A 14,995-nucleotide genomic window follows, 5' to 3' on the forward strand; every position below is an offset into this window, starting at 1 on the left:
CCCTCACCTGCATGGTGGAACAGACATCCTGACCTTGGCTTCTCACTGCAAGGCTGAGAGGAGCGGCGGCTCCGTGGCGCCTCCCAGAATCCCTGTGCACGTTAGGTGCATGGTCCCTTGCTAATGTTGCCACTAAAATGAACTGTGTGAGCTCGGACGATTAACACCCCAGTCTGTAGCCTCCTGGTCTGTAAAATGGAGTAACAGTGTCACCTTGTCACGTCACTGAGTGAGACTGAGAGAGAATTCAAGCCCCTGGCTCAGAGCCTGCTCTGGTAAGAAACGAGAAAGTGACACTGTGGACGTCATCACTGCCTTCTTCAGCAGCAGCGTCATCTGAGCCTGGAAACTCCCAGGCTGGCCACAGTGGCTCGGGACAGCTCTCCTTCACTGAGAGGAGAGGCGGCCCCAGCGCCCGATGCGCTCGCTGAGGGGCCCCACCCCACATACCATGCTGGCGAACAGCTCCCCGTCGTCATCACAGGCCACGCCTCCAGGGCTGTAGAGCTGAAACCAGCCGTCCTTGCCAGCCCGCACACTCAGCAGGCAGGAGTGGACCTGTGCAGAGGAAAGGCACACGGGTCAGGGCCTCTCAGTCCCTCCAAAATGGTGATCCGGAATCTGGACACGCAGCGTGGAAGGCTCGGTGCGTCCCACAGTTAAAGCTCATTTAACTCTGTTGGGTCTAGTGACGCCAGCCTTCTACTGAACCCCATGGGAGGTGCTTTGCAAAACCTGGTATCCACGCCTGAGGGGCTCCGGCCACCAACATCTGCCTGGCGGGACAGAGGGCCCAGCCCGGTCTGTTAGCAGTCTTGAAAATTCTGTGGCCAGGTCAGGAGCGAGAGAGGCTGGAAGCAACTGCTTGGACTCAGCCCCCTTTTCTCCTGTGCCTTTCGGGGGGCCTTGAGAGGAATTTCTTCTCTCTCCTCTGTCCTCCTCTCTGTCTCTGCCCCACCGTTCTTCAGGTATTTGCTTCCCCCATTACTGACCCTCACTTCTCCACTACCTCTACCTCCTTCCCTCCCCAGCTTCACCACTTCACCCTTGCGGGTACTGTCCCTTTGCTGCGACTCTGCCACCCCCTCGCAGGCCCCATCTGCACCTCTTTCTGAGTCTCTGCGCCTCTCCCTAGAAGGGGCTCTCTCCAGGGTGGGGAGAATTTTAGTGCCCAAAGCATAGCTCTCACCGTGGCTGTCAACCTCCTTCCCAGAGCTACATGTGTCAGCATGGCTGGGCGTGGGTGTGCATGTGTGCAAACACGGGTGCGTGTTTGGGAGGAACAGTTCCACACCCACCCCAGCCACTGCTGTAACTGCATAGAGAGAGAGAGAAAGACAAAGCCCTCTATTTTCCTCTCCTCCTCCCCATCCTCAGAACAAGGCTGAGAGAAGTGCCCCATCATTTCCTTCAGGAGTGAAGGGCGGCTCACTGCCAAGAGTCACTCACTCACAGATACTCAGTGGATGAAGACCCACACCCGAGTAAACAGAAGACAGGAGGTGGGGCTTTGATTTTCCCGTGTTGGAAGAATGTCAAATGTTATTGGCTTCAAAGAAGTAAGGAACCAGGAGTATGAAACCTATTTGCCAGATACAGTAAAGAATTTACTTATAAGAAAACAACTCTGGCTTCATTTAGGAGGGAGAAAGCAGGAACGGGGAGTGGAGGGAGCGAGAGGAAGAGAAACAGGAGAGGAAATCAAAGGAGGTGGCCAACAGGAGGGCGAGGCGCCTGCTGGGCGGGGGCACTGTCGCAGCCCCCTGGGCCCACGGATGTTATCCTGGCTCGGAAATTTCCCTCCCAGCACTTGGCTCTGCCTCTCTGCTCTGGGAAGCAGCTGGTGCCACTTTTATTCTTTGACCTTCAAAGTTTGTGTCTGAAATATATGCTCACTTCCCAGGGGAATTCTGAGAATCCTGAGAACAATGGAGACCATCACTGGTTGCCACCAGTTAGAAGCTTCCACCTGCCAGTTCTGCTTTTTCCTATTAGGCCCGAGAATCGATTGTGGAATCAGGGTTTACAATCATGGTGTTTTAGAACTAGATCTAGAGCACATTCTAGAATGAGGCTTTACAGCATGGCTTGAAGAAACTATCCACTTGTGGAGAATAACTCGCTCTCTCCTCTGCCCATCCTTATCCTCCAGTTCTGCTTGGTTGGTGCTCCCCCTGGCCTTGGGGCCAGACCCCCTCATATCCTGGAACCCATGTGCAGAGAGGAGACAGACCACCCACAGCCAGGAACCCTGTGCACAAAGAAGGGGGCCTGAGCTCCTCAGGGTGGTGCCAGCATCTTGCTGTCCCCACAGCCCTGCCTGGCCCAGTGTGCCCGCTGCAGAGCTGGTTACTGCTGAGGCTCTATAGCCAGACTCCCTGGGTTCACATCCGGCCTCACCATGTACCAGCTGTGGGACCCTGGGAATGTAACTCAACTGCAGTTTTCTTAACTCTGAAAGGAGGGGGATTCTCATGTGCAACGGGGGGATAACCAGAACCTATTTGGGGTTACACATGAGGGTTACAGGAGGAGACGTGCATGCCCGACACAGAGTGAACACATGACAGTCACGCTGATGCAACGGGAAGCAGCTGACAGCTGTTTGTGGGACAGCAGAGTCCCCTAGGGAGGCTCCTGACCACGCTGCTCGCAAACAAAGCCCACCTCAGACTTCTTGCTGGTTCTCAGAACGGCAAGACCCTGGAGAGTCCAATCGTCTCTCAGAGCCAGCAGAGAGATCCTGTGCCTGCCTGCCCCAACTCACGGCCTGGGATCTGAGAAGCTGCCAGACAGGGGAACCACCTCTGGTGAGCCCAAGTTTACAGTAAAACACTGACGTCATGGGCTGGGCCTAGGCTTGGGCGGGGCTGTTTATGCACAAGGCAAGGAGCCTTTGTAAACTGTTCTGAATGTCATGGGTGACAAACAGGTCCTGACAGAGCCACAGAGAGGCCCACACGGGTCCTGCTGAAGCCCTGACAGCAGGCTTCGAGGAGAAAGGCCTCACCTCTTGTCGTGGGTCTTCAGCGAACCTCTGAATCACATACTTCAGTTCCCTGAAAGAGACGGGTGGGGACAGAGTCATTCCAAGGGGCCTGGCTTAGGTGGACGAGGAGAGGGGGCCAAGGGGAGGGGAGCCAGCTGAGCTGGTGGGATGAGGAAACTCCTGGATGGGTCTGGACGTGTACGGCAGGAGAACTTCCCAGAGGAGCCATCGCCGCCTCCCAGAATGCATGGGACAGACAACGGCCGGAAGGAGAGCTGGCTGAGGGGGATGACTTCAGGACAGAAGACATTTGCACTCGGAAGAAGGTAACGAGGGCGTTGCCTAAATACTCACTTGGTGAACTTCTCATGTGCGAGAGCTCTGTAACAAACACAAAGGGAAGAGTGCCGTTAGTGGGGTGCTTTTGAAACAGCACGAGGACCCAGAGGTCTTCCTCTGGGGGTGGCTAGGCTTTGTATCTGACTCGAAGAATGAAGAGGAAGCTGAGAATGAACCACTGACATTTTATTCCTATTTGAAGCTGCAAAACAAAGGCCTCCTTTGATGAGTGAGTGGACTGAGCCCCCACGCCCCCAAACCACCCCAGAGCCCTCACCTGTAAACCGGAAAGGCGGAGCTAACTGGATGTATGTGACCATCTGTGCCTGCACGTGGTCACCGGGGACCCAGGTGTGTTTGTTAATTGTTCCACAATTAAGGTACAGCCACACTAATTAAGGCTGCATATTTGGCTGACATTCAGGGACGATCAGTGTCCTCCAAGTGAATTGCATCATGGGCCCACCGTCGAGGGTCCCCAGGGCTGTGGTGTAGCCAATGACATCACTGCTCTTTGGAGACGGCAGCAGCTCTCAGGAGTCAGATTTCTCCGGTCTCGGGTCCTAGGGGCCCCAGGGACCAGCCGAGCCAGCAAATGGGGCAATTACTGAGTGTAATGTCCCCCTCAGAGAGCCATATTTCATAAACACAGGCTCGTTAATGGGCTCCTGAGAGAGCCCCAGCTGCCTCCTGAGGCCTGGCTTCTTCACATCTACGAAATAGAGACCTGGAGGCATTTTAGGGCCTGGTTTAGACAAACCTTCTCAGGCCATTACCCATCAGGCAGATTTCTCCCTGTTTGGCTGTGATAAATTCAATATTGGGGTAAGGGCTGGCAATAGAGAGACAAAAGGCCCATTTCTGGTCAACTCACTGGGGAACATGAGCTAATGATACTCATAATGGACATAATAAGACAGCTTTCAGCATACACCATCGGGCATATGGAGTGGTTCCACATGCATTTTTTCACTGTTGCCTCGGAGAGTGCTAGCAGAGGCAGGTATTCTGTCCCCCCGCCTGGTACATAATAAAAACCACGCATGGCTCTGCCTGCTTTCTCAACTTAGTCCTAAGGACGCAATGAGGTGGTTTCCCCATTTTTTAGAGGGGGGTGCCCCCCAGGGGTCCCAGAGCTGAGAACCAATCTCCACCTCCCACAGCCCCTGGTGTTCCTGGTGCATCCTGTCATGTGACTAGTCCCCTGCCAAGGACTCAGGGTGACTGAGGTTCTCTCACAGGTCAGAGGGGAGATGGGACTTACTCTTTGGGGAATGGAATGGGTTGAAGCAAGCTGGCCAGAGATGGTCTCCAGTCATCGTAGTCCGACCTAGAAAGAGAAGGGTGACGTCAGGATGGTCCGAACAAGGAGAGGTGCACAGCGGGTCGTCACAGTGGCCAAAGATGGTGCAAGAGTCTGTCAGAGACTCACATGGCACCAGCTCTGCTCCAACCACCTCAGCGCTCGGGCAGCTGGGAGGACAAGCAGCTGACGTTGACAGTGTGGCTGTGAGGCCTGATGGGCAGAACCTGTCCTGAAGGGGCTGGCACCGCTCCCCAGAATTTCACCCCTCCTGGCCTCTGAACCTAGGCTACGGGGGGTCACTGTTCCATCTTTTGAACTATCAGGGGTGTTGTGGGCTGAAATGTGTCACACTTCATTTCACCCCCCACATTCATACACTGAAGTAGTCCTAACATTCCGGTGCCTCAGAATGGGCTGGGTCTGGAGACGGCCTTCTGAGAAGTGATTAAGGTGAAACGAGGTCACATGGGTACAGGCCGATCTGATGTGACCGGTGGCCTTATAACAAGAGATCAGAACACAGCCACACTCAAAGGGATGACCACGTGCGAACACAGAGAGAATGTGGCCATCAACAGGCCAAAGAGAATGGTCGTGGAGACCAACCCCACCCACACCTTAATTTCACAGCTCCAGCCTCCAGAAAATACATTTCTGCTGTTTAAGCGGCCTGGCCTGTGTCATTTTGTTATGGAAACCGGGCAGGCTAAAACCAGGGAGGGGGTCAGGTTGGGGACGCAAAGCCATTCTCATCTCTCATTGACCAGAACTGATCGATCGTAAAGAATAAAAATTGCAGGCCCTTCGTTTGTACAATAGTGTGGGTCAACCCTTCTGAGTCACTGGACACCGGTATTCTATGTCCAGATAATGGCTTTCTTTCACAGCCACTGCTGATGGCAGTAATGACACCAATGGTGGTGATAACAATGCCACTGGAAAAATAATAGCAGCGACACTTTGGTCAGCATGGTGTACACGCACTAGGCATCATGCTAAAAGCTTTACCTGTGTTCATTTACTCTTCACAATGGTTATGATTATTCTACGTTTATATAATTAATACAGTATTATTATAGAGTACGATNTGTATTCTATGTCCAGATAACAGCTTTCTTTCACAGCCACTGCTGATGGCAGTAATGACACCAATGGTGGTGATAACAATGCCACTGGAAAAATAATAGCAGCGACACTTTGGTCAGCATGGTGTACACGCACTCTGCATCATGCTAAAAGCTTTACCTCTGTTCATTTACTCTTCACAATGGTTATGATTATTCCACGTTTATATAATTAATACAGTATTATTATAGAGTACGATTATAGGAGTGGCCTCACTTTACAGATGAGGAAACTGAGGCCGACACAGCAATGGCTCATGAGAAACCAGCTGCGATGTGCTGGGCTCCCACAGTGTGCTGGGACCTACTAGCTCATGGAATTGGCCCCACGGCAGACAGGAGTCCCTTTGACAAGTGAGACGTGGTTAAGTGGCCAAAGGGACTAGAGCCGTGCCACGAGAAGGTCACGGGGAGGGCAGCAACAGCTTCTGGAGGCCGCTGTGGAGTCAGCAGGGCTGCTTCCCCCTCCCACCAGCACAGCTTGGTGGGAGTGGCGTCTTCTGCCAACTGCCCCGAGAAGCCGGGAGGGTCAGGACACAGGAGAGAACACGTGGGGCACGGCTGCGCCTCCACCGGAGGACAGGCAGGCCTTCCCCCGGCACCGGGTGTTCACTCACTTCCAGGTCAGTCCTCACGCCCAATTCCTGGTCCTGTGGCCCCAGAATTCCTTCACGTTTAGAATTCAGTACTTCTCGAGCTTCTTCTCATCATCTGGCACCCTGATGCCCCCTGCTCTCCGCTCCCTGCCCAAGGAGTTTTCTTGATATATCTTACTAATTGTTCTCCCAACATACTGTACATGTTTATGTGCCACATGTCTACCTGTGCTTTAGGCCAAAAAAGAGTCGGTAGAACCTTTCCACCCCCAGAACCCACACGCGCCTTCATCAACAATGGACAGTTCAGATAACTCCCGGGTGAGCACCTTCCCACCCTGCCTTCCTCCAAATACACAGAGATAAAGCGGCAGCCTTCGGAATCCAGCTCACACCCTCGGGGTCCTGAGGAAAGGCTCAAATGCCGGACATGCAGAAGAGAATTCCTAGGAAAGCCTGATGGCTTGAGCTAAGCACTGCAGAGCTACTGGCGGAGGTGTACTAAGCACTCACTAGGCTGTGTGCTGGGCATGAACTTGCCCACTTAATCCTCAAAACAGCCACTAAAGGAAAAGAGAGAATCACACCTACTTTGCAGGTGCGAGAGCGAGGCCCCGAGCACCTCAGTGACCCAAGAGTGCAGGCAGCTAGGAGGTACGGAGCAAGGATTCCGTGGGCCCCAGTGCCCAAGGCTGGACACATGCTCTATGCCCACCATGGGTGGCTGGGTGCAGGTGCTCAGAGGCCTGTGGGATGCACATCAGGACACAGAGACTCTCCGTGACCCAACACCTGTATGCTTTCTGTGGGGAGGGGGTCATGTTTGCAGCTAGCTGGTCTCCCCTTCAAGTCCCTCCCCTCCCACATCCCGTCACTGACTGACTCCTGGTTTCCAGGAAACCTGAAGATAGTAACAAACATTCTGGACAGTGCCTGTCCTATTCCACGCACACATGTGGACTGGCCCAGGTGTTCCTCCTGGAAATGCGTCCCCATTCTACAGAGAAGAACACGCTGGCCCACACTCGAGAGCCTGGCTCCTGTACCTGTGCTCCCACCCTCTGACCTACGTGACGTCTTGTGTCCCCTGCATCTACCTGTGAGGAAAGGCCATTTCCCTTTATCAAAAAGGGCGCTTTACTAGTTTTTCTTTTGCCTTAATGTTACTTGTAAAAACCATTAATGCAGAAAGCCCTAAGGAGACTTCGAATCACCTGCAATCAGACAGATGTTGTGCCCAGTGGGTGGGTGCACTGGGCTCCATCCAGGGCAGTGACAGGCCCAGCCCAGGGTTCATTGCTGAGTGGGGAGGGATCTTGACAAGCTTGTTCCATGTCCCCAGGTGCTAAGCTCAGTGGAAGGCTGAGGCTGAGTCCAGGGCAGGGGTCTGGGTAGAAGCCCTCTCCCTCCAACGTCTCTCCAGCCTGGATCTTGGCTGCCTGGCAGCTCCATTATGGAAACTCACACAGGACCAAGAAAGCGGCCGTGGGGCGAAGAAAGGAAGAGGCAGACAGACTTCCTTCTCACCTCTGCCTAGTGTAGGTCCAAGTCTGCAGGTGGTTCCTGTCCCTGCTCCAAACACCCAGTTTGACCAGTTTGAGCATGCCCAGAGGGTGTGCTGGGCAGAGGGTGGGAGACTAGGTGCCTGGGGACTGGCCAGCTGGCCAGGCCCAAGGGACAGGGCAAGGGAACCCTATGGCCAGCAGAGCACCTGCCATGAACACCTGGAGAGCAGTGCCAGCCTCAGGGTTGGTGAGACAAGCAGGCCTGGCTATGAGTGGTCTCACCACTCAACCCCAGGAAGGAGACAAGACAGCTAAGCCTTCCCTGGGCTCAGCAAGGAAAGGGAGAACAGGTGAAGTGCCTTGAGCATTCCATTTATGGGGTCAGGGTAGCTCCAGAACCCCCATTTACGGATAAGAATAGGATGTCCAGAGAGGCCTGGACACCTGCTACAGGTCACCAACAGGGTTCCCAAGCTCCCAATCAGTCCCTCTTCCCTGTGGCATCTGGCTGGGGCGGTTCTTCCACAGGCAGGACTCTGCTGGGTGATGTTCGTCTCCTTTGTCCCTCCTGGCGCGCACCTTCTGCATTCTAGTTCCACCTCCCAGTCATGAGGACAAACCCACATCCATCTGAATTTCCCCAACAGCCCCTGATGGCTGGGGCATCTTCCAACTGACCTCCAGTCCATTGGGCCTCTTTTAATATCCAGGTCTTTGGAAAAATAGCAAGTAGCCAGATTTGAGCTGATCTGAGTGAGTAGATATGCTCACGTCTCCCTCACGAAAGCCACTTTTTTCTCTCCCTGGAAACAAGAGTATCCCCTTACCTGTGGCCTCACCTGTGGCCAGTGGCTTCCCATAGTCTGTCCCACTGGGCAGGTGATGCCACTGCCCTCAGCAGTTGGTACTCCCAGATTCAGAGGGACTGAGAGAAGGTCAGTTGGGACCCCGGCACATGGCAGAGAGCCCGGCCCCACTGAGGAGTGCAGTAAATGCTTGATAAAGGAATGTAGAAGTAGATGGGTAAATAAGGACATGGATTATGTGCAGGTGCCCAGCAGACTAAGAGCTGGACTCCAAACTACCACGGACCCAAGTCTGCTCTGTCCAGCTTCCACGTCCAGGTTCTTTCCGTCAGACCAGCCAGCCTGGGCCTCAAAAGGCGACGCTTTCAGCAGCAACCTGGCTTGCATTGGGAACAGCCTTCCTTTTTCAGCGTCTCCAGGGAACTTTTAGAGGCTTACGGTCCTTCTCAGAGGTGTGAAACTGTAATGACGGTAACGAGGGGACTGGGCTAACGAGAGGACTGGGCGTTTCAGGGCCCCGGCTGTGGGGAGGGCCGTGATGCTCACATTGGGGGACCAGCGGGGCCTCCTCTGATGCATAGGGTTGGCAGGCTGGGCCAGGGTGCCAACTCTGGCTTCCTGTGCCCCTGCAAAATGTCCTCTTAAGACTCCTCAATGCCACTTTAGAGCCTCTGCTCTTTCATTCCTCACACGTAACTCTCATTCAGGGAGTACCCCTACTGATAACAGCAGTCTACTCTTACTAAGAACCAGCACTGGGCCAGCCTGGAAAGGCCCCATGTCATTAAATTCCCACAGCAGGCCCCTGAGAAAGACACCCATTTTACAGACAAGAAAACTGAGGGCGAGAGGAGCAGAATTCTGCTGCTCACAATTACACAGCAAATGTCCTACAGTTGTATTCCCTAAGTTCCCAGATGCATGCTTCTTACCACTCAGACCTGAGTGAGTGTGCTTTGAATATATTTGTCTTTTATGTCCTCTCAAGTATTAGTATGAAGTCAACGAAGCATCTTACTCTCAATGGTGTCTTAAAATAGAGGAAACAGCTGTACTCAGGAAGCGCAGTAACTCCCATTTGCGGTGTCTACACCTGTCAGGCGCCCAGGGCCATGCCTGCCACCCCACTCTAACGCCCAGAGGCAGCTGTTACTTAGAAAAGGCAAGTAAGTCGCCCAAGGTTATAGGCCAATACTGATATATCTGTGGCCTTTGAACCCTGCAGTCTGGCTCCAAATCTGCGCTCTTTCCTGACATATCATATGTTGGAATGCTTTGAGCTGCTGGGGACCCAATGTGTCCTAGGCCTTCTAGTGGGCCAGTGATTCAAGCAGGCAGCAGAGCTGGAGAAGGAAAGCTGCTAGAAAAGGAGTTACCAGGCCCAGACATTGTTCTGAGCTCTGCACATCCGTCAGAACACCTCCGGTTCCCAGCGGGCGGCCCCTGACCGGGCGCCTGACCCCTACTCGCACCCGGGCAGCTGGGTGATGCGGGCAGGCAGGAGGTCTGGAAGCAGATCAGGAAGAACAGAGTCCTCATTCATGAGCATGTTTATGAAGAAGGAAAAAAGACGTGTGTGAACTGCATGATGAAACTCAAACCCTTAGTGTTTAATGAGAAATATGAGCCAAGGCCCAAGCCAGCAGGGGGCCTGGGAGTTCCAGGTGTCTGCGGAAAACAGCCAGAGTCGGGGGCCGAGGTGGAGAGCTGGGCCGTCTCTGGCCTGGGGGGCCCTGCTTCAGCCAAGGTGGGGAGGATACGAGGGCCATGGCTGACCACCCACTCCTGGGAGAAACTGGAGCTGCCCCCATACCTTGAAGGGACTGAGGTGTGTTCTAGGAGAAGCTTTCAGAGCATAATTTGGAATTTCCTTTGGCAACTGTGAGGAGGTGAGGTAGGGTGGGGTGGGCTGTCATTAAATGCAGTTGTGCCCTCAGCTGGCCTCTGCGGCTAGAAGCATGGGCGAGGCTGAAACCAACCTCCCAGGAGGCCTCGCTCTCCTCTCAGGGACTGAACGGGGCAGAGGAAGTGTTTGCGGATGCTGCATCCACATTCTCCTGTTAAAGCACAAGAAGCCGCTGCGTGATGTGTGTGGGTGTGTACACCTGTGTGTGTTCATCTTCACAGACACCACAAGCCCTGCTTTGGGGGCACGGGGGCACCCGAGGCATCGCCCAGATGCCAGGCACCGGCAGGCTGCCTCCACCCCTGTGGATGCTGAGTGCACTCCAGGCAGCAACACATTGATGACAGAGGCAGAGCTAATGTTGCAGAATGTACAATAGCCTTGGAGACTCAGTAAAACCCTGGCAACACTGACGAGCCCCTGGAGCCAGGCCTCCCCCTGCATCCCGGGGCCCTGGCTTCAGACAGGGACCATAACTCAGTTGGATGTGGCCACACTGTCATCCCATGCCTCAACCCCTCTGAAAAGCCCACCACCCACCAATGACTGCACCTGGCAGTGCCAACCTCTGGACCAGGTCCTGAGAGCAGGGCTGAGCTCTGTTCTGAAGGACAGGACTTGTGGGAGCGATTGGGGAAGGCATTTGTGAAGTTTTCTGGACCACGCTGGTCCATGGGACCACAGAGCTCAGCCCAGGTTCTCCACCGGGGGCTGAGATGCCTCCCTGGAGGCATGCTAAATGCCTCCCTGAACCTCCATGGCATATGCTACAAGCCAGTGCCCTTGGTTCCCAGTCCACAAGTGAGGAAACTGAAGCTCAGCCTGGGAAAGTGCCTTGTTCATGGTCTCAAGACAGGGAGGGGTGGAAATGGCATCCAAACCCAGCTGTCTGTCCCTAAAGCACATACTGTAGTCCCTGCACACAGTAGGTGCTCAATACATGGCAAGGTACGTGGTTCTGGGCATTTGGGATGAGTCTGAGTGTGAATGGCAGAACTGCAAAGACTCCTAGGGGATCAAAGATTAACACCACCCCCCATTCTGGAATTACAAAACCGAGAGGCGCAAGGACAGGCCCAAAACACCCAACTCAGACCAGGTCTCCTGGCTCCTCACTCAGACCTCTTCCCACCATACAGGACTGCACGGGCCCGAGCCGCACGCACCTCCCCGCTGCCCATCAGAGACTCACAAGGAAGAGTCAGGGGGTCTGATCCTCAGATCAACCCATAGGGCCAGTTTCTAAAAAAATACTCCCTTTATGGACACCCACACCGAGCCCACATGGCATGCATAGATCACACAACACACTCACATGCTGGTGCACAGGCATACTGACACAAACACAGAGACACAAACACTCCAACTCTCGTGTTTAAATGCTCATACTCACATGTATGCACTCACAGCCACTCATGCACAAAAGCAGCACAGTGCCCCTATGCCCATGCTTGTACACTTACACACATACACATGCTCAGGCACACATGTCCTGTCACACCACACATTCACAGTCATTCACACACACAATGACACACATAAACTCAGAATGAACCCACACCCCACACAATGCGCAAAGGTTCACAGACTCACAGATACCCTTGGGTACCTGTGCGCTCATGCACAGACACATATATTCTCTAGCTTATACACACACGTATGCTTCTGTACATACCTATACATGTGCCCAGACACTGCAGCATACATGTATGCACACCCAAAACCTGTGCCCTCACACCTTGCATCTCTGCACCCACACTCACATGTTCCCACACCCCAATTCAAGTGTGCACACTCAGCATGCCCACCCTTGCATGCCTCAAATTGGTGAATATGGACAGCAAAGAGAAGGCCTTCCCACACCCCACTGGGGACAGGCACGTAGAAGGGACACTCACAGCAGCTTGAGGATTTCCACGTAGCAGCCGAGCGTGCGGTCAGCCTGGGGGCCCAGCTCGATGCTCATGGTGCTGCAGGCAGGGCTGACCATGAGGCAGTCGATGAGGTTGGGCTCGCTATCGTTGCCCGCGCTGGCCGTCAGCGCCGGCTTGGCAGTGCTGGTGTGCTCCACCTCCACGTGGATCTCGCTGGAGGCCACGACCACCGACTTGAGCCGCGCCTCGGACAGCGTGGCTTCCTGAGACACCAGGTCCGGGCTGGGGTGCAGAAGGCGCAGAGGTAAGGTGGGCTTCCGGTCGCAGGGCTGCTGGCAGCCATTCCGGATCTCCTTCAGGCTGGGGGAATTGTCACGACTGGGGGAAGAGGTGGAGGGGTGTGTGATTGCAGGTGGTAGCATGCCGCCCTAAAGTCCTGACAGCTGTGAGCTACAAGACCCAGTGAGTGCTTCTGACAAGCCAGGCTCCACCATGCTAAATGCCTCCCTGAACCTCCATGGCATATGCTACAAGCTAATGCCCTTGGTTCCCAGTCCACAAGTGAGGAAGCTGAGGCTCAGCCTGGGAAAGTGCCTTGTTCATGGTCTCAAGACAGGGAGGGGTGGAAATGGCATCCAAACCCAGCTGTCTGTCCCTAAAGCACATGCTGTAGTCCCTGCACACAGTAGGTGCTCAACACATATTTGTTGAATGGATGAGTGAATGTTAACCTCTATGAGGTAGCTCCATCAAGATGTCTTCCCTGGCCACCTTCCTGACGCACCTATGAGACCTACAGTCCAGGAGTGTCCAACCTTTTGGCATCTCTGGGCCACACGGGAAGAAGAGGAATTGTCTTGGGCCACACATTAAATACATTGTGACATGTAATCACAAAAGAATCTCATAATATTGTAAGTAAATTTATGATTTTGTGTTGGGCTGCATTCACAGCCATCCTGGGCTGCATGTGGCCTGTGGGCTGCAGGTTGGACACCCCTGTAACTAAACAATTTTGCTTCTGGTTTCTTCCAATAATCTAAGTGCCCCCTTCTCCTCCTGAAGCACTATGTCCTTCAGGGTGAGGCTCAGGTCCCACCTCTGCTACCCCATCCCCGCCAGGTGCGAGGGCTCAGCCTCTGCTCTCCACCCGGGAATCCACTTCAAGGAGATCCCAAACCCCAGAATCCCAAACTCCTGGAGCACGCAGGTCTCTGTGGTCGGCAGCACCCCGCCCCCGCCCCCCACGCCGCACCGCACCTGCAGCCACCTGAAGGAGTGATGACTGTGCAGGGTGCTGAGTGAGAAGGGGCTCTACGCATCACTGATGTCGGGTTTCTCTGGGAAACGCTAGGCTGGGACACAATGACATTAGTGCCTTGAGGCTGGATAAAGCACTTCCTCACTGAGCACTTCCAAACATTACCTGGAGGCACATCAGACTGAAGGTAACTCAAGCAATGGGTTTCCCTTGTCGATGCCCCAGGGCTGGCCCAGTGCTGAGTGCTATTACACAGACTTCTCAGATATCCCTGAATAGCAATATTACCATTTCCATGTTTTGGGTGAGGAAAGAGGTGCCCAGAGGTCAAATGACCTACCCTTGATCATAGGGCTTATTAAGTGGAAGGGTCTGGGATTTGATACAAGGTCTCACACTACAAAGGCCAGGCCCCTCACCACCACTGTGGCTTCTAATATCCCATATGCAAGTCTCCTCCTCCATGAAGTCTGCTCTGATTTCTTCTACCTGCCACCCTTACCCTGCTTCTGAACCAGAACTTTCCATCCCCAGCTGGACACCAGTGTCCCTTGTGGTGTGTCTCAACATCCTGAAGCCCAATTAGAGTGAAGTCTCTGGTTGTGGTCTAGACACCCTGTGTGTGCAGTCAAGGTTGAGCCCGCTGCTCCAAGAGACTTGGAACACAATGGTATGAACACAAACAGCTTGCAGTCTCTCCCTAAATGTGCCACACGCATGTGCCCTGTGCTTCCAAAGATGTACGCTCTCCCTAGGCACAAGGATGGACTGAGCGCAGAAGTAAAACCCAACACACACAGAGGAGCTGAATTTATCAAGCATGCACTACAGCCCAGGCCTGAGCTGAGCCCACCAAGGATGTTTGATAAATACGCTTGAAACTTTGCTGGGGGAAAAACAAAAACCACGGGCCAAAGTCCGAAAATTCTATGGTTGATGGAAAATTGTGTGTGTGGTCCGTAGGGGGAGGGCTATGGGTTCGGAGCTAATTTGCTGCTGAAATGCTCAACACTCCATTTCCCTTTGTTTGCCTTTGCTGGGATTTAAAAGTGGATTTTCAAGGCTGTTTGGCGCAGAGCGGGTGATTTTCCAGTGAGCCATGCTAACCTGGGTCAAGCTGTCTGCTCTTTTGTGTGCGAGTACATGGTGTACCACAGAGAGCACCGCCGACAGGCCCTGAGGACAACACGGGCTTTCTCTTCCAGGGACTGCCCTACAGAGCTGGACCAACCTGAGCCTGGGAAAGGTCTTGCAAGACTGTGGCCCTTCGGTGATTTCCTGGAGGAACT

At 53.9% G+C, this 14,995-nt stretch overlaps 1 protein-coding gene across 1 annotated transcript in view; it reads right to left on the reverse strand.

Annotated features, from left to right (window-relative positions):
* The window catches only part of CMIP (c-Maf inducing protein), a gene marked incomplete at its 5' end in the record, with an annotated part of 76,557 nt that overhangs the window by 12,753 nt on the left and 48,809 nt on the right, over positions 1-14,995 (reverse strand). The window contains 5 exons of the mRNA XM_037040326.1: positions 451-558; positions 3,011-3,059; positions 3,344-3,370; positions 4,593-4,658; positions 12,470-12,823. Coding sequence (XP_036896221.1) covers positions 451-558; positions 3,011-3,059; positions 3,344-3,370; positions 4,593-4,658; positions 12,470-12,823 — 604 coding nt within the window. The remainder of the gene's footprint in view (positions 1-450; positions 559-3,010; positions 3,060-3,343; positions 3,371-4,592; positions 4,659-12,469; positions 12,824-14,995) is intronic.

This window comes from Sturnira hondurensis, unplaced genomic scaffold, assembly GCF_014824575.4.
Source record: "Sturnira hondurensis isolate 20B ecotype Veracruz unplaced genomic scaffold, ASM1482457v3 Scaffold0002597, whole genome shotgun sequence".
Taxonomy (NCBI): Eukaryota; Metazoa; Chordata; class Mammalia; order Chiroptera; family Phyllostomidae; genus Sturnira; species Sturnira hondurensis.